The following is a 20,621-nucleotide window of genomic DNA, read 5'->3' as shown; positions in this document are numbered from 1 at the left end:
AAAAAGATATTTTTTTTCTTTTTTTTTTAGTGTAAATGTTGTAATTCTTTTAAAAACTGTAAGTGAAAAATTAAACTATTTTCACAAATAAATCGTATAGAAAATTTTTATTTTTACTAATTTATTTCATAAAAATATTGTAAAAATAAAAAAATTAGTGAACATTTTTTGCAATTTTTAAAGAACTAAAAAAATAATTTTTTTTAATTTGCTAATAAGCAAGCCTTAATTATTCTCTCTACATTGTTCTTAGCTAGTATTTAGAAGCATGAATTGTTGCGAATTAACAACAAATTCCCAAAACCCGTGAGAAATAAAATAGAGAAAGAATACACGTCAAAGAAAAATCAATCACACGCGCAAGACAGTATTTACGTGGTTCAGCAATTTCGATTACGTCCATGAAATTGCAGGAATTTCACTATTATCAAGAAGAAAATATAGAGTGCGGCGGTATAATACTCTCTCCCTTTAGTGAAGTGTGACGACTTAACCTAATCACCCAAAAAAACCATCGTTTTATATGCTACGCACAGGGTTCCAAATGGACTATAAAATGGGTCCAAAATATTTTCACTCCATGGACTGAGGCTTAAGATAGAAAAGTCAGAACATCATCCAGATTGAATGGAACTAGGCTCCATAAAGCCCAACATAAATTTTAAAAATTAAATTTATATTTATATAAATTTGAAAGAAAATTTAAATGGAGACAGTCAATTTTATGTTTTAAACACAAAATTAGAGGACTATAATTAATAAGAATGCATGGTTCCATGGCCATCGTCAGCTCAAATTTACTTCCCATTTCAAAGTCGGTGCATCTTTCCCCACGCCATTGACAACAGCCACCGCTTTCCAACCACTCCGTTTCTTCCTCTTACCCATAAATCACGCTAATGACTTTCCTGCTATGGCTTTGGAAAGAAGGAATTTCCAACAGAGAGGAATGAATCTATACCAGCTCATAGCTCTCATCTGCATCAATTCAAGAGTAAAAGATAACATTTCATAATTTTATGTGAATGGATAGTTGTTTTTATGTATTTCTGATCTATATCTAAGATCAGCGTGACCCTATAATCAACTTTTTTTTTTTTTTTTTTCGTTTCTTTTCGTGACTATGTATCTTGGCCGTGTCCACACCGCTTAAAGGGGATTATATAACGACACACACACACATACGCACTCTTGCTCTCTCTCTCTCTCTCTCTCTCTCTCTCTCTCTCTCTCTCTCTCTCTCTCTCTCTCTCTCTCTCTCTCTCTCTCTCTCTCCTTTTTTCACTTCTCATTTAAGTAATGGAGGGCACTGGTGCTCTGCTGGTTAGGAAGAAGTGTAACTCTTCTCTTTGGGCATTGAAGATAGTTGTAGTACTGCTATTGCTCTTGCTTCTTACCTGCAGCCATGGAGGAAGCAGCAGCAGCAGCGGCAGCAGCGGCAGAGGTTGCCAAGCAGAAGAGAGGAAGGCTCTATTACGCATAAAGGACTTCGTCAAATCCAACTGGCTTAGTTCTTCTTCTTCGTCTACTACTGATATTTTGCCTTCATGGGTGGCTGGGGAAGCAGAGAGTATTGACTGCTGTAAGTGGGAAAGGGTGAAGTGCAACCCCACTACTGGACGGCTCATGGACCTCTCCCTCTTTAATATCAACAACATAACCTATGATCATCATTTAGATTGCATAGGTTGTGAAAATGGGCTTCTGAATGCCTCCCTCTTTCTCCCATTCCAGGACCTCACAACCCTTAATTTGTCTCTTAATCCAATCTCCCACTTTCTTCCAAATCAAGGTATGTCAACTTACTGCAATGTCTTTTTTTTTTTTTTTAAATAAATTATTATTTAGGGGTAAAATGACTAGCAATCACAGGGAGACCCATCGCTAGCGTATTTGTTATAGATTGGTGCACATCACTTGTATTCGTGGACTTTGAATATTTGACTCGTCATTGGATCGGTGGAATAACTATTCTTTGAAATGAGATGTAATATAGAGTACAATTAGGGAAGCAAGAGAATAGCTATTACTTATTTATTCACTATATAATAGGACTTATAGAGAGTTCAAATTGTTATTTACTTTATAATAACAACTTCCTTTCTTGTATAATCTATTTTTTTGAAACGGACTTTCCTGCAATCAACAAGAATCAAATCAATTATAACTAATCTATTCATAAGAATAGGTATTTGCATATTTTAATTCGACTCACTCATGCATATTTTTTATTTTATATACGTATAGTGATAATCTTTATCATGCGTGAAAAGCACATTGCTATGCATTAGCCAAACACTCTTTTCATTATGTTTCAGGCATTGTTGAAGATCAATTTGGAGCCACATACCATACAGTGTAGAAACTAGTCAAAGTTTAATTTGATTCCACAGAGAATTGCACAATTAAGGAATTGATTTTGTTGATTGCAGGTTTTGAAAAGTTAACAAGTTTGAAGAAGTTAGAAATCTTGGACCTGGGCTTTAATTACTTTTACAAGAGAAACATCTTCCGATCACTTGGCCAGTTGACTTCACTCAAGACTTTGATTCTTGGTCACAATGACCTTGATGGATTCTTTCCGATCAAAGGCATGCTTACCTACTCTAGATTCATGTTCAAGTTTTGCTTTGTTTTTTTTTTTACCGAGCCTTGTTGAGTTGAAAATACGTTATGTTCTTTAAAATACTTTAATTTTTTTAGTTGACTAAAATAATTTTCCTTTTGTATTTAGTTTCTCAATGATTTAAAAAAATATCATCTTATTTTTTTTTATAAAGACTTATAAGGATTGATATCTGCAATTAAATTTTAGAATTCATTAATTACATAATGTCGTATTAGTATTTGAACTCGTATAAATTAATGAGTTTGGTGTATTAGAACATTAATATAACACCATGTAATTGGTGAATTCCAAATCTTAAAAATAATCATGAATGTTATCTAAATTGGTGTTATCTAATAGTTTAAATGATTTAATTTGATTTTGCTTCTTAATATTTGGGATCATGTTCATTGTTCCCCTTGAATTATACTTGGTCAACCATTATATGTTTCTCTCATTTAACATAAATATGACCAACTCAGTTTTGAGCTAGATCATTTATTAAATACAAGTTGGGTCAAATTTAACGACACTCGTTTTTTAAACATTTTCATATAATTCAAGTAGACATTCAAAATGATCCCAAAAATTTGGAGAAATTAGATTTTTTAAAGTGCAAACCTGACAATAATTTGGGGAACGGTAAACTTAAAATTGGATTCAGCGTTTCCTAATTTTAAACTTAAGAGTGGACATTAAGAATGTTCCTGAAGTAAGAAAAATGAAATTAACCCTTGCCATTTTCTAACTTTCATATAAAAATGCTAAAAAATTGGAACGTGTCATTTTTGTCACTAATATATTTTTTTTATTAGAAAACTTGATAATGAAAGACAAATTATAATTTTACAATTGAGAATGCCCTTTTCTTTTACACAATCAATCAAAATAATAAGAAAGTGGAGGATTAATTAATTTAGACCGGGGTAGATAGTACGAAAAATAAAAAATAACCTCGAATTAGGTAGTAACACAATGTTTGGTGTATAAAAATGAAATCAAATCATTTGATAATTTTATTGTTATACACTTGTGTTATGTAAGTTATCATTTAATTGCACTTCTATTTCATGCATATTAAGATTTAGGTAACTTTCTTATGGTATATTGTTTATCTAAAATTGAAAAGATATATTTTGACAACCTAATATATATATATATATATATATATATATATATATATATATTATTTCACCATAATCAAGATCATGAACACTTTAGGGCACATATTACTTTGTGTTTTTGCTATTGGGTGCAGAATTGTCATCTTTGAAGAACTTGGAAACGTTGGATCTAAGTCATAATTTTTTCTTGTATTCCTTCTCTATGCAAGGTATGACTATGATTATTGAAATTCCTTTTTAAACTCATGATTTTTATATGACGTCCTAAAGACTACGATTTTGTATTTTATTCTTATGTTTGTTTTGTAGCCATAATGTGACTTGATATAAATTTCAAAATTTTTTGGAGCCTTTAAATGGAAATTAAATAAATGCATTCCAATAAATTGGAAATATTAAAGTGTGTCATTTCATTTAATGTCATTTCATGGAGCATCTTATACTCTCCTAATCGAACGATAGCTAAAAGTCATCTAAAAGTTAATAGCATATAAAATAGAGTAAACTTTGAGAATTATAGTGTACCAATTTTTTGTTACTTACATATGTATCTTGTTATATCTTTTAAAAGCATGCTATGTTTTTTGCGCCTAAGGTATTTTTGATAAATAGTTCCTCGAGTGGAATTAAGATTTGTTTTATTTTTATTTTTTTTGTATTTTTGTGAAAGTGGTGTGAGAACTCAAATAATACCCTTAGAAATGTAGGATACTTTATAAAGTAAGCAGTGACTTACAAGATAAGGGGCAATAGGATATATAGAGTTGTAGAAATTGTAGAGAGAGTTGATAGGAATAAAAATATAAGGGAGGTGAACAATAATATATTAGAGGATGTGAGAATGAGAGGGAAAGAGAAAGAGATTAAGACAGACATAGAGAGAAGTAAGGAGAGTGGGAGAGGAAATGAAGAGGATAAAGTGATAAAGAGGGCAAAATTAGTGTACCAACCACACTAGGTGAATATTTTGAGAGGTCTTTTATAAAATTAATAAAACAAATATTTATACCCCCATGCTGCCATGTCAAACTTGGGATTTCAAGTAGTTCCCAATTCCTTGCCTTGATAATTAGACTTAAAACCATTGTGTACTTGATAGACTCCCTTTTCGTACTTAGATCAATGCCTTGTCTTAATTTCACATTCATTGCAGTTATTTACCTTCCATTTTTGCTCACCTGTATTTGGGATGTGTCATAAGGTCCAAAGGCAACTTAGGCTTCCCATTTGAGGCCCATTGTGGGATTGAGAGTCAATTGTTGCTTCGATCTTGACCTATTAAGCCTAAACACATTAGTTTGTAACCCCTCTGAGGTCCAATCAACCCTTACCATTGGCCTTCATATTCCTTTTTTCACCCGCTTGAACACTTTAGAAACTCCCGTAATCGAAGCATATTCCTAGCAACTACTCCTTGACACTTGGCAACATAAAAAGAAACAAGTAACAACCCCCCCCCCCCTCAAAAAAATATATAAATACACACAATGAATTAGCAGATTTAGCCTAGTAGTATGTGCAAAGCATAACAAAGTGAGAGAGGGGGAATTTTATGGCAGAGAAGAGTGAAGGACATTCTTGTGCAACAAGGTATGACTAAGGCTTTGCTTGATACTCAACCGGAAGGAATGGATGAGACAACATGGGTAGATTTGAAAGTAAAGGCCGCATCTACAATATGCTTCTGTTTGGCCGACGAAGTTCTCTATCGGGGGATGGAGAATTAATCTCCAACAGCTATGTGGCGAAAGTTAGAAAGTCAGTACATGTCTAAATCCTTCAATAACAAACTTTTTCTTAAGCAGCGTTTATATTGGCTTTAGATGGTAGAAGGATCTAATCTAGATCAACACATCAATGCGTTTAATCAAATCATAAGCGATCTTATGAGAGTTGATGTGAAGTTTGATGAGGATAATAAGGCTTTGATGATATTAAATTCTTTGCCCTCAATTCATACTTGCAAAAATATTGTGACCACTCTTACGTGGGGAAAAGAAACACTTGATTTGGAAGAGGTAACAAGTGCTTTGTTAAATTTTCATCAAAAGTTGAAAATATATGATGAAGGAGAAGGACTTGTGGTAAAGGGTAGTAATAAGCAAGACAAAGGAAAGTTTAAAAATGGGACTAATTAGAAATCCCGGGATCAATCCAAGAAGAATAAGGAAATCTAGCGTTATGAATGCGGTAAAAAGGGGCATGTGAAATCGGAGTGTCCGGATTGACAAAAAGGAAATGCTCATAATCATGAGGGGATTTCTAAATCTGTGAATGTTGTTCAAGAAGAGGATTCAGCGGAAGGTGATGTTCTATCAGTTTTAGCAGAGTCGGATAATCTAACAGACTCTTGGATACAAGACTCGGCATGTTTTTTTCACATGACTCCAAACAAGGAGTGGTTTAGCACTTACAGGTTAGTAAATTCTATATCAGTTCTTAAGGGTAATGATGCTTCTTGCAAGATCATTGGCACTAGAAATGTAAAGATAAAAATGTTTGATGGTGTTATAAGAATATTGTGTAATGCAAGACATATACCTGAGTTAAGAAAGAGTTTGACATCTCTTGAAACTTTGGATTGTAATGGCTTCAATTACAAGTCCAAAGGTGGAGTCTTGATCATATGGAAAGGTAATCTTACTGTAACAAAAGGGCAGAAACTAGATGGGAATATTTACATGTTACAGGGAACTACCATTATAGGTGGAGTTGCCACTGTGGATGCTGAATCAGATGAGACCGTCTTGTGGCATATGCATCTTCGGGATATGGGGGTATATGGCATGAAAGAACTACACAAGAGGAAACTCTTAAAGGGCTTGAAATCATGTCAACTGAAATTTTGCAGGATATGTGTTATTGGAAAACAGAACTGGGCAAAGTTCAGATCAGCTACTCACAAGACCAAAGGAATTCTTGACTATGTACATTCAGATGTTTGGGGCTCGATAAGAGTTGCATCAAAGGGTGGACATGTGTATTATGTGACTTTCATTGATGATTACTCACGGAAGGTCTGGGTTTACTTCATGCGTCACAAATCAAGTACGTTTGCCAAGTTTAAGATTTGGAAGACTGAAGTGGAGAACCAGACGTGAGGGAGAATCAAATACTTAAGGTTGGATAGTGAGCCCAAGTACGCTGATTCTCGGTTTATGGATTTTTGTGTGGATAAGGGCCTTTAGAGATATTTTATAGTTCGCTGGACACCTCAGCAAAATGGTGTTTCAAAACAGATGAACCGTACTCTTGCGGATAGGGCTCGGTGTCTCGGATTGAATGCAGAGCTACTAAAGAACTTTTGGGCCGGGGCAATTAGTATGGCTTGTTTTCTAGTTAATCGATCACTAAGGGCATCACTAGCGAGTAAAGTGGCAGAAGAGGTTTGGACGGGAAATATAGGAGACTACTCCGAATTGAAAGTAGGTGTCCAGCCTATGTCCACGTGTCTAGTGAGGAGAGGTCTAAGCTTGACCCGAAGTCTTGTCATTGCATCTTCTTAGGATATCTAGAAGGTATGAAGGATTATAAGCTATGGGACCCAATGGAAAACAAGGTGGTGATCAGTAGAGATGTAGTCTTTGATGAGAAGGCGATGGTGAAGCGTACTAAAAAGTTTGATGAATAGAAATAGGAGCCAGAAAACTGGGGCAGTGATGAACATATCGTGTAGGTGGAGTTGGAAGCTCAGGGCAATGGAAATGATCATGGTCTCGTGGTTGTAGGGAGCTCTAGCTTAGAAAGCTAGCAAGTTGATGATATTCCGTAAAGAAGATCTAGATGCACTATTTGGCCTCCGTCAAGGTATGAGTTTGAAGAGTTAGTGTCATATGCTTTCCTTACTTGTTGCAATGATCCAACAACATTTCAAGAGGCCGGGCATGGTCAGGGGAAAGATAGATGGATGGGAGCAATGATTGATGAAATGGAGTCACTACGTAAAAATCAAACTTAGGAGTTGGTGGAGCTTCTAGATGGGAAGAGACCGATTGGGTTCAAATGGGTGTATAGGAAGAAGGAGGCAATATCAGAAAAGGAAGGTGAGAAGTTCAAGGCATGGTTGGTGGTAAAAGGATACTCACAAAAGAAGGGGATAGATTATTATGAAATCTTTTCTCCAATGGTCCGACATACTTCTATTAGAATTATGTTGGGGTTGGTAGCTCATTTTGATCTTCATTTGGAACAAGTGGATATGAAGATAACATTTCTTTCGACTGACTTGGACGAACAAATTTACATGGTATAGCTAGAGGGATTCATTAAACTGGGAAAAGAATTTTTTTTTTTTTACAAGTTGAAGAAATCTCTTTATGGGTTGAAACAGTCTCCAAGACAATGGTATAAATAGTTTGATTCCTATTTGATAAAAATTGGCGACAAACGATGTGAGTATGACTGCTGTGTATATTTGAATAAATTTGATGATGGTTCACTTATTTTCTTGTTATTGTATGTCGATGATATGTTGATAGCTGCAAGAGACTTAACTGAGGTGAATCAGTTAAAGGACTTGTTGTACAAGGAATTTGACATGAAGGATCTTGGTTCAGCCAAGAAAAAACTTGGGTTGGAGATTTATCGAAACAAAATTGTAGGGAGATTATGGCTATCTCAAGGGGGTTATGTGTAGAAGGTGTTGGAGAGGTTTAGCATGGCTTATGCAAGACCGGTGTATACACCTCTAGCGAATCATTTCAAGTTGTCTACTGCAGATTGCCCAAGTTCGGATGAGGAAATTTGAAACATGTCAAAGGTCTCCTATGCTAGTGTGATGGGGAGTTTAATGTATGGCATGGTATGTATAAGACTAGATTTAGATCATATAGTGAGTGTGGTGAGCAAGTTCCTCTCTAATCCAGGGAGACAACATTGGGAAGCTGTAAAATAGAAACTCAGATACTTGTGGGGTACAACAGATTATGGCATCATGCTTGGCAAGTAACAGGGTTGTTCTTTAGTTATCGAGTTTGTTGATGCAAATTATGTTAGAGATATGGATGATATAAGGTCTACAACGGGATGTGTTTACCCTTGTAGAAGGACCGGTATGTTGGAGATTCATGGTACAGTCTCTGGTAGCATTGTCCACGACTAAGGTAGAATATATGGTAGTTGCTGAAACTACAAATGAGGTCTTATGGCTTACTGGTTTAGTCAGAGAGCTGGGGTTACAACAAGATGGTGTGGTGCTGCATTGTGATAGTGAGAGTGCTATTTACTTAGTGAAGAATCAGGTATACCATACTAGAACCAAGCACATCGATGTGAGGTTCCACAGAGTTCAGGAATTGATTGCTTCGGGTGAACTTGTGTTAGAGAAAGCTCACACGTATGAAAATGTAGCAGATATTCTAACAAAATCAATTACTTATGAAAATTTCAAGCATTTCTTGGACTTACTTCATGTCTCCAAGTAAGAGAAGGGAAACATGCCCAACCTAGCATTTTTAAAATTCAAGATGGAGCAGTTCATGTTTTTTCAGGGATTCTCCTAAGAGGCATATAATTGCTAAGGAAGAGATTGTTGTTTGTGGCTCTTATACTTCAGTTTTTGTAAGCAAAGAAGGAAGAGCAAAAAACATGAAGGGGCAGCGCAACAGAGCACGTCAACGAACAACCTTTGTTCATCGACGAGGGTACAACAACAGTTCGTTGACGAGAGCTCTGAATTCATCGACGAGACAATACCAAGTGCAAGAAATCTTAGACTTTTGGACTTGTTGACGAAAGCCAGTTATCATCAATGAGAAGTCTTCTACAGTTCTTCGACAAAGTTCTATACTCGTCAATGTGGGGCACCTGGGCTACGACAATTTTTTGAAATTTTGAATTTTTGAATGTTTGGTGGTTGGGCAAATTGAGGGAAGCCTCTGAAGAACCTTTATATATGTCATCTGGGCATATTTTGAGAGTGAGAGTGATCATTATTGGAGTGTATTGTGCACATTGTGATTTCCATAGTGAAATTTGTGTGCCTTTTGCTTCCATGAATGTAGGTTTTGCCGAACCACGTAAATCTTTGTGTTGTTGTTATTTTTTGTTGTGTTATTTATTTCTTGTTGTTTATTCCACTATGCATATTCATTATACGATCCATATCTCAACAAAATATTATACTATGCGCAAGAAAGAAGGGGTATTTTGGAGAGAGAAAAGGCATTCAAGCAGAAGAAAAGAGAGTAAAGGAGAACATAGAATGGGAGACTAGAGAAGATTAGAAAAAGCAAGTCTTCTATGGTGAAGAGTATATAGATAGAAGGAAGGAGCTAAGAGAATTGGTTGTTAAGAAAAGCTCGGAGAAGCCCTGTAGAAGAGCTCCATTAGATCAAAGTAGGAAATAGAGAGATTGTGCAAGAAAAAGGAAGAGAAGGAGCATAATAGAGATTCTAACAACTATGTAGGTTCTTTGTTACACTCATATTCATAACTAAACACATCAATGGTCACCACACTAATACACTTAATGGCATAGATCGAGCATGAATGTATAGCATGGTAATATGCATGCTCCTTAACCTTAACACGCATATCTTAACTGGTCCTACCTTATTCCTTATGAGATCAACCTTAGTTCCTTAATCCTTAGTTCTTCCAAAAGGAAGATAAAATTCAGAGTCATAAATTCATAAAAATGCATTCCTTTATTACTTAATTTCTGCATAAAATAAAACCAAATACGAACTCCCACTAAATCACAGCATCTTCAAACAAGACAACTCCCATACGAGCAGTGTGCTCATGAAACACCTTGGGCAGTAAACCCTTGGTGAGTGGATCTATAACCATGGAGTGTGTCTCAATATGTTCTATTGACATGTAATGACTCTAAACCCTTTCCTTAACCACCAGAAACGTTACATTAGTATGCTTTGACTTGGTGGAGCTTCTGTTGTTGTTTGAATACAACACAACAAACTTATTGTCACAATAGATCTTGAGTGGTTTTTCAACTCTGTCTAGGATATGCAACCTTGTGACAAAATTCCGCAGCCGAATTCCTTAATTAGATGCATCGTAGCATGTTATAAGTTCTGCTACCATGGTCGAAGGAGTTATGAGAGTCTACTTAACACTCTTCCAGGAAATAGCACCTTCAACTAGTAGAAAGATATAACCCAAAGTGGATCTCTTAGTGTCTTGGCATCCAGAGAAATCAGAATCGAAATACCCAATGATCTCAAGTTGATATGATTTCCTGTAGGTGAGCATGTAGCCTTTTATTCTTTGAAGATACTTTATAACCCTTTTGGCTGCCTTCCAATGATCTAATCATGGGTTACTCAAATATCTACCTGAAATTCCAACTATGTATGCCAAATCCTGACGCATACATACTTGAGCATACATAAGACTCCCTACAGCTCACGCATAAAGAATCTTTTGCATTTCCTTCTTTTCAACCTTAGGCTTGGGGCATTGACTGAGACTGAACACTTCCCCCTTAGTTATGGGTGTATCTCCTAGGTGAGAGTCCTTCATGCCAAATCTAGCCAGTACCCTTTTGATATACCTCTTTTTTGATAGCCCAAGTCTACCTTGAGAGGTTTCGCTACGTATCTGAATTCCTAATACAAAATAGGTGTCCCCAAGATCTTTCATCTCAAAATTTTTGGTCAGAAATCTCTTAGATTCATGCAATAATCATATATCACTACTCGCCAGCAATATGTCGTCGGCATACAAAACCATGAATTTATCCTTACTCCCACTAACCTTATGGTATACACAATCATCAACCGAATTTGCTTTAAAATCATACGAGATGATTACTTGATGAAACTTGTGATACCATTGACGAGAAGCCTACTTGAGCCCATAAATGAATTTCTTTAATTTGTAGACTATATTTTCTGAATATTCAGAAATAAAATTTTAAGTTGAACCATATAAATCATTTCATCAATGTCACCATTGAGAAACGTTGTCTTTACAACCATTTGACGAAGCTCTAAGTCCAAATGAGCCATCAATGCCATTATGATCCTGAAAGAGTCTTTCGATAAAATCGGAGAGAAAGTATCTTTACCCTTAGCAACTATACGTGCGTTATATCTCTTAATATTACCCATTAAAACCCTCTTAGTCTTAAATATCCAATTGCAACCAATGGGCTTCACACCTTCAGGTAATTTGACGAGATCTTAAATGTCATTTGCTTTCATGGAATTCATCTCATCATTCATGGCATCAATCCATTTCTAAGAATTTGAACTTTGTTTGACTTGATGGAAGTTAATTAGATGATCTTCGACCACACCTATGTCAAACTCATATTCTTGGAGAAAAACAATATAATCATCCGAAATCACACTTCTCCTTTCTCTAGTGGATCTCATTAGTGGCACTTCTTGAGCTTGTTGAGTTTGCTCTTCGGGTGCAATATCATCATTTTGTGTAGAGAGTACAATGATATTCTCTTGTATTGTTTTTTGAATATGTTAAATAGCAATACTAGGAAGAGAAATAAATTCCTCTTCAAAGATAATATCCCTAACTTTATCTCCCCGCACTAACTCAACATACTAAAGAAACCTGGTGTTTCCCATCTCAAAAAAGGTCCTTGCCGAGGAATCATAAAATTTATAACCCCTTGACCTTTCAGTGTACCCAACAAAGTAGCAGCTCATTATTCTTAGGTCCAAATTCTTTTCATTAGACCTATAAGGCCTAACCTCAATCGGACAACCCCAAATGTGTAAATGCCTAATACTTGGCTATTTGATAGTCTAAAGTTCATAAGAAGTTTTAGCTACTGCCTTGCAAGGCACCCTATTCAGTATATATGCTGCAGTCTTTAGTGCTTCTCCCTAGAGAGATTCTGGTAAAGAAGAATGACTAATCACACTTCTTACCTTATCCTTAAGTGTCATGTCTCGTCTCTTAGCAACACCATTCATGCTAGGCTTCTTTGGCATGGTGTACTATGGGACGATACCACATTCCTCTAGGAATTTAGCGAAGGGTCCTAGACGTTGTTCTCTTGATCCATCATATCTACCATAGTATTCACCACCACAGTCATATTTGACGCCTTAATTTTCTTGCCTAGTTGGTTCTTAACTTCGGCTTTGAAAGCCTTGAACACGTCCAGAGATTGTGACTTCTCATGTATCAAATAAAGGTATCCATAGCATGAGTAATCGTCTATGAATGTATAAAATACTATTGTCCATTCCAAGAAGTCGTAGGGAATGGGGATCTAGTGGCACCTAAATTTCTTTTGTTTGTCAATTTCCCCTTAATGCATTCCACACAAACTATAAAGTCTGTTAAGTTAAGGGGTCCCAAGATTCCGTTTGACACAAGCCTTTCCATTCTCTGTCAAGAGATATGTCCTAATCGCTTGTGCCATAAGGTGGCGGAATCCTCCTCAGTTAATTTGCGTTTAGTACCTCGTAAACTAATATGCAATGACTTATTATTAGAGGCAATAGTATCTAACATATATAAATTGTCAACCAAATATACTATTGCAATCATATTTGAATATTGACAAAAGACAAAATTTAATATTTCTGAAAGAACAAGAATAACCAAATTTGTCCAATCCAGAAATTGAAACCAAATTTTGTCTAAAAGATGGTACCACATATGTTTCTTCCAAATCCAAAATAAAATCGGATTTAAATAACAATCTAAATGTCCCAATTGCCTTAACCTCAACTTTATTGTTGTCGCCTATATGGATGAATCTTTCAACATTAACCAACTTTCAACTTCTTAGGCAGTCATGCATTGACACACTTATGTGCGTAGTAGCACTAGAATCTTCCGACCTAGTATGTAAAGGTATTATAGCCAAATTAACTTTAGAACATACTAAAATTAGAAGCGTACCCTTCTTTCCCCACCAGGGGGCATAATCGGGAGAGTCCCTCTTGAGGTGTCCTTCTTTCTTGCAGAAGTAGCAGCCAATTTCTTGGTCTGATTTCTTTTACAATTTTCGTTGAGATGTCCCAACTACAGCGTATTTATCCTTCTTCCTTTTGTTATCCTTAGAGGAAGTTTCTAAGTGAGCACTTTTCGTCTTCTCTCACTTAATCCTTACTTTTCTTGCACAAAATGAGCAATGAGCTCATTCAAAGTCCACTTATCCTTTTGAGTGTTATAACTCACAGTGAATCGAATGTATTATGTAGGAAGGGAAATCAAAACTAAGTACGTGAGTAAATCATCAGGTAATTCTAACTTAAGTGCCTTTAGCTTTGAAGTGATATTAGACATTTCCATAAGATATTCCCTAATATTACCCCCCCTTTTTTATACATCATTTAAACGAAACTAGCAAAAGGTTGCTTGTGTTCAACCCTTTTGTTTTTTGCAAAACGTTTCTATAGTTCATCAAGAAATACCTTAGCATCATCCTCGTCAAAGATTCCACCCCTGAATGTTTCTAAAATAGAGTGTTTCATGATCACTAGGCTGATTCAATTAGAATGCTCCCACCTCTCCAAGTCCCTCTTCATATTAGAGGTACTTGTATCCGTAATGGCGGGAGGTCATTCTGTCCACAACACAAGATCCAGATCCGTACAACCTAGAACAATCATATTGTTCTTCTTCCAGTTCTTAAAGTTGGAGCCGTTAAGTTGTAGAATGGAATTTATGTTGATAGAAATCATAGTAGGAGATGCAGTAACTAAATGTAGACCAAAACCAAACAACATGTTCAGTCATAATATACAAGTCATTTTATATTCCTAAATCAGTTCCATATATACATGACATGTATATTAACAAATAAAAAGGGGCCTCATCTGAAGATACCTAGTACAACATTAATATTCTATCTTTGGACAAAAATATTAACTTGTTAGTGCTATCCTTCATGCAGTGATCAAATACTTACAATAAGTTATGTCAAACAACAAGTTTTTCTTTGGACCAACTTATTATTCACATGGGTAACCTAACAATTGTAACATATTTATCACCACAGGTATGCAAGTTGTTTTGCTAGCTATAGCAATGACCTTCCTTCGGGTTGATCATTACTCATACAAACAACACACATACGTTCCTAATGTTTCAATATAAATGCATCTACATAATAGAGGCTACTTGACAACTTCTTACTTCAATATACTTATATTGAAACACTCAACACACAAAAATTACCTTAGAAAGAAAAAAAAAATTCTTTCCTTCACAGGTGCTGAAACCTGAAGTCCCACTTTTATTTTTATTTTTATTTTTTTTTAGTTGGCAGACCCTGAAGAATTTCCTTAATTTTCTTTTTCTGTTTCGAGTGGAATTACTCCAAATCGATCCCAAACCTTAAAAATCCCAAATTAGGGCTGGAAAAACATGACTTTTAGCATGGCGAATAAAATTCCTTTACCCCTAAAACATGTTGATCCATAAAATCATGCAACAATACATCAAATCTAGGTTTTCTTTAAACTTTATCATGAAAAACTTAGATTTAGGGTTTTAATACAATAAATATCATTCTTAGATCAAATCATGCACAGTTTCTTAATCAACAACATGATTAGGCTCTAATACCACTTGTTAGAAATAACTTTAATTCATAAAACATAATAACCCATGATCGGCATGTTATTCAATTAAGAAAACTAAACGCATAATAAAGTGTCTCACTTGTGTTCTTCTCTTTAGATGGAGAAAATAAAGAACGTGACATTGTTTCTGATTTGACTTGGGGACCATAACCCTATTAGGTTTTCCTTATATACTAGGTTATTTTAGAAGCCTATCAATCTTAAATTAACTTAGTATTGAGTTTTTACATATTGCAAAACTCATACCCAATAGATGTTAAAATAGTACAGTAATATAATTGCTTTTAAATATGTGAGCACACAATATAAAATTAAAATTTCCTAAGAGCATAAATATGAAAATGTTTTAAAATTGTCTCAGATTCCGAAAGACTATCCAAGTTAAGCAAGCTAAGTTACCTTGATCTGAGCGGCAATGGTTTTGGCCAATCCATATTAAAGTCTTTAAGGGTGCTCCAAGCTCTTAGGTATCTATCTCTTGAGACAAATGGAATTGGCGGACAACTTTCTGACTTGGGTATGTGTTTGAAACCTTCTCGATTTTTGGTTCAATTCATTTTAATTCTTATGCTCATAGTAATGGACAAAAATTATGAGAAAAAAATATGATCTTTTCTTTTTCAAAATTTACACTTCTTTTGCTGATATGTTGAATGATTTTTTCTTTTTCAAATTTTACACTTCTTTTGCAGATATGTTAGCTTTTAGGAATTTGGAGGTCTTAAATTTGGGGGATACTTCTTTTAGTGGGAGTATTCCTCCAAGTATACGAGCATTACCTTCTCTCAAGGCTTTATCTTTGGCTCGCAATAATATTAGTGGCTCTTTACCTCCAGGTAAGAATTAAGCAGCATGTCTAGCTTATCGATCCATTCATGTTAACGTTTCCTTGCAAATAGTTTAGTTCTATGTAGTCCCATGGAAAGAATATCAAAGCTTTGAAATCATTACTTGTGTTGATTTCTTTCGCAGATTTGTGTGAACTGAACAAACTTCAAGAGTTGGATCTTAGTGATAACAATCTCGAAGGGACCCTTCCTCCATGTTTGAATAATTTGACAAATCTTAGGCTTCTAGATCTCTCCAAGAATCAATTCACAGGGAAACTTTCTGAATCTCTTATTTCTAGCCTAACAGCAATGGAGTACATTGATCTTAGCAACAATTTCTTCGAGGGCTTATTCTTATTCAGCTCATTTGCAAATCATTCCAAGCTTGAGGTTGTTCAATTCCTCAATTTCAATCACAAGTTCCAGGTGGAAACTGACTTATCAAATTGGGTTCCCAAATTTCAACTAAAGGTCCTTACGTTACCAAACTGTAACCTAAATAGATTCTCTGGTGGTCATATTCCAAAATTCCTTTGGGGGCAATACAAGTTAAGAATCATCGATCTTTCCCACAATAACTTGACAGGACATTTTCCCAAGTTGTTGATAGAAAACAATCTAGGACTAGAATACCTACTTCTTAGGAACAACTCTTTGGTGGGTCAATTTCATATGGCGCCAGTAGCTTGCTTCTATATTGATGTCTCAGACAATAAGCTGGTTGGTGAAATTCAGTCAAACATAGGGGAAATCATTCCGCAAACAAGACATCTAAACATATCTAGAAATTCTTTTGGAGGACGTGTTCCATCCTCGATCAGCAACATGAGTGCGATTTTGCTATTGGACATGTCCTTCAACAAATTTTCAGGAGAGGTACCAAAAGAATTGCTTGCAGCTTGCACCCAGTTGAAGTTTTTGGATTTGTCTCACAATATGTTTCATGGTCATATATTTTCAAATTACTTCAATATGAGCAGTTTATCTGTTTTGTGTATGGACCATAACTACTTCTCTGGAACTCTAAGAAATTTAACAAATTTGGATTATTTATCAGTTTTAGATATCAGCAACAATTACCTGTCTGGTCAGATTCCTCATTTGATGGGCAATGGGTTCTCATTGCTTACACTAAACATGCAGAATAATCTATTCAGTGGTCAATTTTCATGTGAAAATATTCCTTACGAATATTTAGACATTTCTTATAATGATCTTTCGGGAAGTTTACCTTCATGTTCAATGGTTCAACGTTTGCGATACTTACATTTAGAAGGGAACAGATTTGGAGGATCAATACCAGAAGCTTTTCTGAATTTTTCAAGAATATTGTCACTAAACATTAGGTATAACAGTTTATCTGGAAAGATTCCAAGTGTGATTGGATCACTTTCCAGATTAAAAGTTCTTTTGTTGAGTGGAAACCATTTGAGTGGATTAATTCCAAATGAGTCATGTCAATTAAGTCAGATAAGCATAATGGATCTCTCCAATAACCGTTTTTCTGGGTCAATACCCCACTGCTTTAGTAACATCACTTTTGGAAAACATGTGAGTGAACTAATGCCAAATAAGGGACGTTCATTCGTCTTTTATGGAATTTATGAACCCATTTGGGAATCTGGTGGTTTACTGAAGGGGCACAAAGAAATTTGGTTGACAATTCAATATAATGTATTGCAAGAAGAAGTTGGCTTTGTCACAAAAACCATACTCAGCTCCTACAAGGGTGGGATCCTAAATATCATGTCTGGATTGGACTTGTCATGTAACAACCTCACATGTGAAATCCCATATGAACTAGGAAATCTAAGTTTCATTCATGCATTGAACTTATCCCACAATCGATTTTTCGGTCCTATACCAAGGTCTTTCTCAAACCTACGCCAAATAGAGAGCTTGGACCTTTCTTACAACCATTTGAATGGGGAAATCCCTTCAATATTTGGTGATCTAAACTTTTTGGAAGTGTTCAGTGTGGTTCATAACAATTTATCAGGTAGAGTTCCAGACAAGGGGCAATTCTTGACATTCGAAGCAAGTAGTTTCGTTGGAAATCCATTTCTTTGTGGGCAAATACTGAAAAAAAACTGCAGCCCCATTGTTGAGCCGGCACCTCACTCTCCAGAAAAAAGCGATGAGAAGTGGTTTAAAGTGGATCCAGTGACCTTCTTTGCAAGTTTTGCTGCTTCATACACCACATTTTTCTTGGGGGTCATAGTTGTTCTCTATGTCAATCCTACTTGGCGACGAAGGTTGTTCTATCTAGCTGAAGAATGGTTCTTTTCATGCTACTACTTTGTTTATGATGCTATTCGCAAGTTTGTACGCATGCACTGATAGTTGTTATGAAATTAATTATAAGTTTGGCGGGTATAAGATTATCAAAGTCTTTTAAGGTATGATAGACAGACCTTATGTATTGTCCAATATAATGAGTACTGTTAATTGAATTATAAATTAGCATGTATGACAAGTTTGCTAGTCTTTGATGGAAGCTCCTAGAGTTAACGCTGCAACATTATATATAGATCAGTGGAAAAGTTATGGTGTGTCCCAACTGCAGTGAAAGCTTCTTCGTCCCTCCTTTTGATCATTTTATAGTTCTATAGATTTCCGAGTTCATTTACCTTTTTTTTCCGAAAAAAACATAACACCCAAATATTCAAATACCCAAATCACAATTACAAAATCCTGCAATTGTAAAAACCAACCATTTCTTATCCTTTATGTATGTATGTTTGTATGTATGTATATTGTAATTAAAGATTGAATTTGGACCTTCTGTCGAATTGCATAACTCGTAACATAACATGTCTAAATATTTTAATATTGAATTTGGACCTTCCGTTTTTTTTTTTTAAATATTTTTTGTTGTACTTGTTTTCTTTATTCAAAAATCCTAAAATGATGTAAATTCAAAAATACAAAAAATATTGGTAAAATTGAAAATCTGAAAAAAAAAAAAAAAACATTGAAAAAAAATAATCTAAAAATGAGTATCTAAAGCCATTTTCATCTGGGCCCATGAAATAAGGCCTGATCAGACCAACAATTTTGCAGTTGGACTCCAATTGAATTTTGATTTGAACAATGCACCTTCATAACCCATTTTTTCTTGGCCCATTCTAAACTCATCCCCACTCTCTCATTCTTCAGAAAATAAATTGCCCAAGAGACCTTTCCCCCTCATCCTTTCATGCATTTAATGCCAATTTGACACCGCAATGCACCCAACCACCCCTTTGATTCAACCCCCAAATGACCCATCGTAAAATACACTGCCACCACCAACACTCTTCTCCTCTCATGTACATGCAAGCCACTCTAAACGAATAATACTCTTTATTACATAGCATTTTAGTTGCTACTTTAATGTGGTACTAACTTTCCTTCACTAATCAAAGCTGAATATATCATTCTCTCTCCTTATGTTATACAACTCTCACTTAAATATCATAATACTTTGTTATCTTTAATTCAGTAATGTTTCATTTAGAAATATATTAACTTTTAATTAAGGTAAGAAAATATTTTGACCCAAATTTTCAAAAGGATTTGAATATTTTTGTTTTCATTCTTTCAAAGTCTTTTAATTTTTATGCTAATTACATTATCAAAATCTATTTTTTTATTCTTTATGTATGCAATTGCATATAAATATATATATATATATATTGAAATTACTTCCCTATACTATTAAAATTGATGTCATAGTTTTCTAGAAAATATTTCAAGGGTCAAAACTTGAAACATCTGTGTTGAAAACAGTACTGAAACAATAATACTCATGATCGAAAATCATTCAGTCGAACTCAAACTACAAGAATACGAAGGTACGAAGTTTCTACCAATGACAACTAGGGGGAGGAATTTCAGCAGAATTATTCACTTTCATCTAAAAGCTACATCCGTTGTAACGACCTGCTTGATTTTCATAATTTTTTTTCCTTAAATAATACAAATCAATATAATAAACCTAACAGACCATAATCCACCTGGACCCGCGGGTACCAGGGATAAAACAGAAACACATAATGGAATCCTAAGTAATAGGAAACATAAAATCATCATATCGTAAACACAAAACCATCCATCACAATACCAGAGTTACTACATCCACTATATTTAAGTAAACACATCCCAAAAAGAAAATCTAGGGACATTTCCCACAAAATCCAACCATCCCCACCAAAACTTACCCTTCAAAGAGGGCAGATCAATAATACTATATCAACAGAGCTTTACCCCATCTCCTATCAGGGGCTCCTGAAATGTTTATAAAATTTTGGGGTAAGACATCTCTCAGTAAGGGAAATAAACTAACACTAGCATGTGATAACATGAGTATTTTCGTGTTCTACATATAATCATACATAAACATATCAGTATAATTGTCTGTATCATATATGGGAGACATATATTCTCATATAATGGCAAAACATACAGGATTTTCATAAGCATAACTCATCTCATAAAATATCGTACAAAAACAATCATGGTTGGTTTGCTGGTTGTTGTAATGTAT

The 20,621-nt window shown here is 35.0% G+C and overlaps 2 protein-coding genes across 2 annotated transcripts; both read left to right on the top strand.

Moving 5' to 3' along the window:
* Window positions 1-1,202: 1,202 nt before the first annotated feature.
* LOC131157565 (receptor like protein 21-like) lies at window positions 1,203-2,773 on the top strand. The gene is made up of 2 exons (XM_058111810.1): window positions 1,203-1,792; window positions 2,433-2,773. The coding sequence occupies exons 1-2, from the start codon at window positions 1,300-1,302 to the stop codon at window positions 2,657-2,659; spliced, it is 720 nt and encodes a 239-aa protein (XP_057967793.1). The 5' UTR covers window positions 1,203-1,299; the 3' UTR covers window positions 2,660-2,773.
* A 1,099-nt stretch (window positions 2,774-3,872) lies between these two features.
* On the top strand, window positions 3,873-18,455 carry LOC131157564 (receptor-like protein 15). The gene is made up of 4 exons (XM_058111809.1): window positions 3,873-3,941; window positions 15,625-15,780; window positions 15,956-16,099; window positions 16,236-18,455. The coding sequence occupies exons 1-4, from the start codon at window positions 3,935-3,937 to the stop codon at window positions 18,431-18,433; spliced, it is 2,505 nt and encodes an 834-aa protein (XP_057967792.1). The 5' UTR covers window positions 3,873-3,934; the 3' UTR covers window positions 18,434-18,455.
* Window positions 18,456-20,621: the final 2,166 nt, after the last annotated feature.

This window comes from Malania oleifera, chromosome 6 (genome assembly GCF_029873635.1).
Source record: "Malania oleifera isolate guangnan ecotype guangnan chromosome 6, ASM2987363v1, whole genome shotgun sequence".
Taxonomy (NCBI): domain Eukaryota; kingdom Viridiplantae; phylum Streptophyta; class Magnoliopsida; order Santalales; family Ximeniaceae; genus Malania; species Malania oleifera.
The sequence above is the reverse complement of the archived record's forward strand: the minus strand, read 5'-3'. Positions and strand labels throughout refer to the sequence as shown.

Excerpts from the sequence above, each read along its gene's own strand:
- LOC131157564 (XM_058111809.1), top strand. Across the intron at positions 15,781-15,955 it reads CGGACAACTTTCTGACTTGG|ATATGTTAGCTTTTAGGAAT; the intron begins GTATGTGTTTGA and ends CTTCTTTTGCAG. Across the intron at positions 16,100-16,235 it reads TAGTGGCTCTTTACCTCCAG|ATTTGTGTGAACTGAACAAA; the intron begins GTAAGAATTAAG and ends TTTCTTTCGCAG.
- LOC131157565 (XM_058111810.1), top strand. The coding sequence starts at position 1,300 with ATGGAGGGCACTGGTGCTCTGCTGGTTAGGAAGAAGTGTAACTCTTCT. Across the intron at positions 1,793-2,432 it reads CCACTTTCTTCCAAATCAAG|GTTTTGAAAAGTTAACAAGT; the intron begins GTATGTCAACTT and ends TGTTGATTGCAG.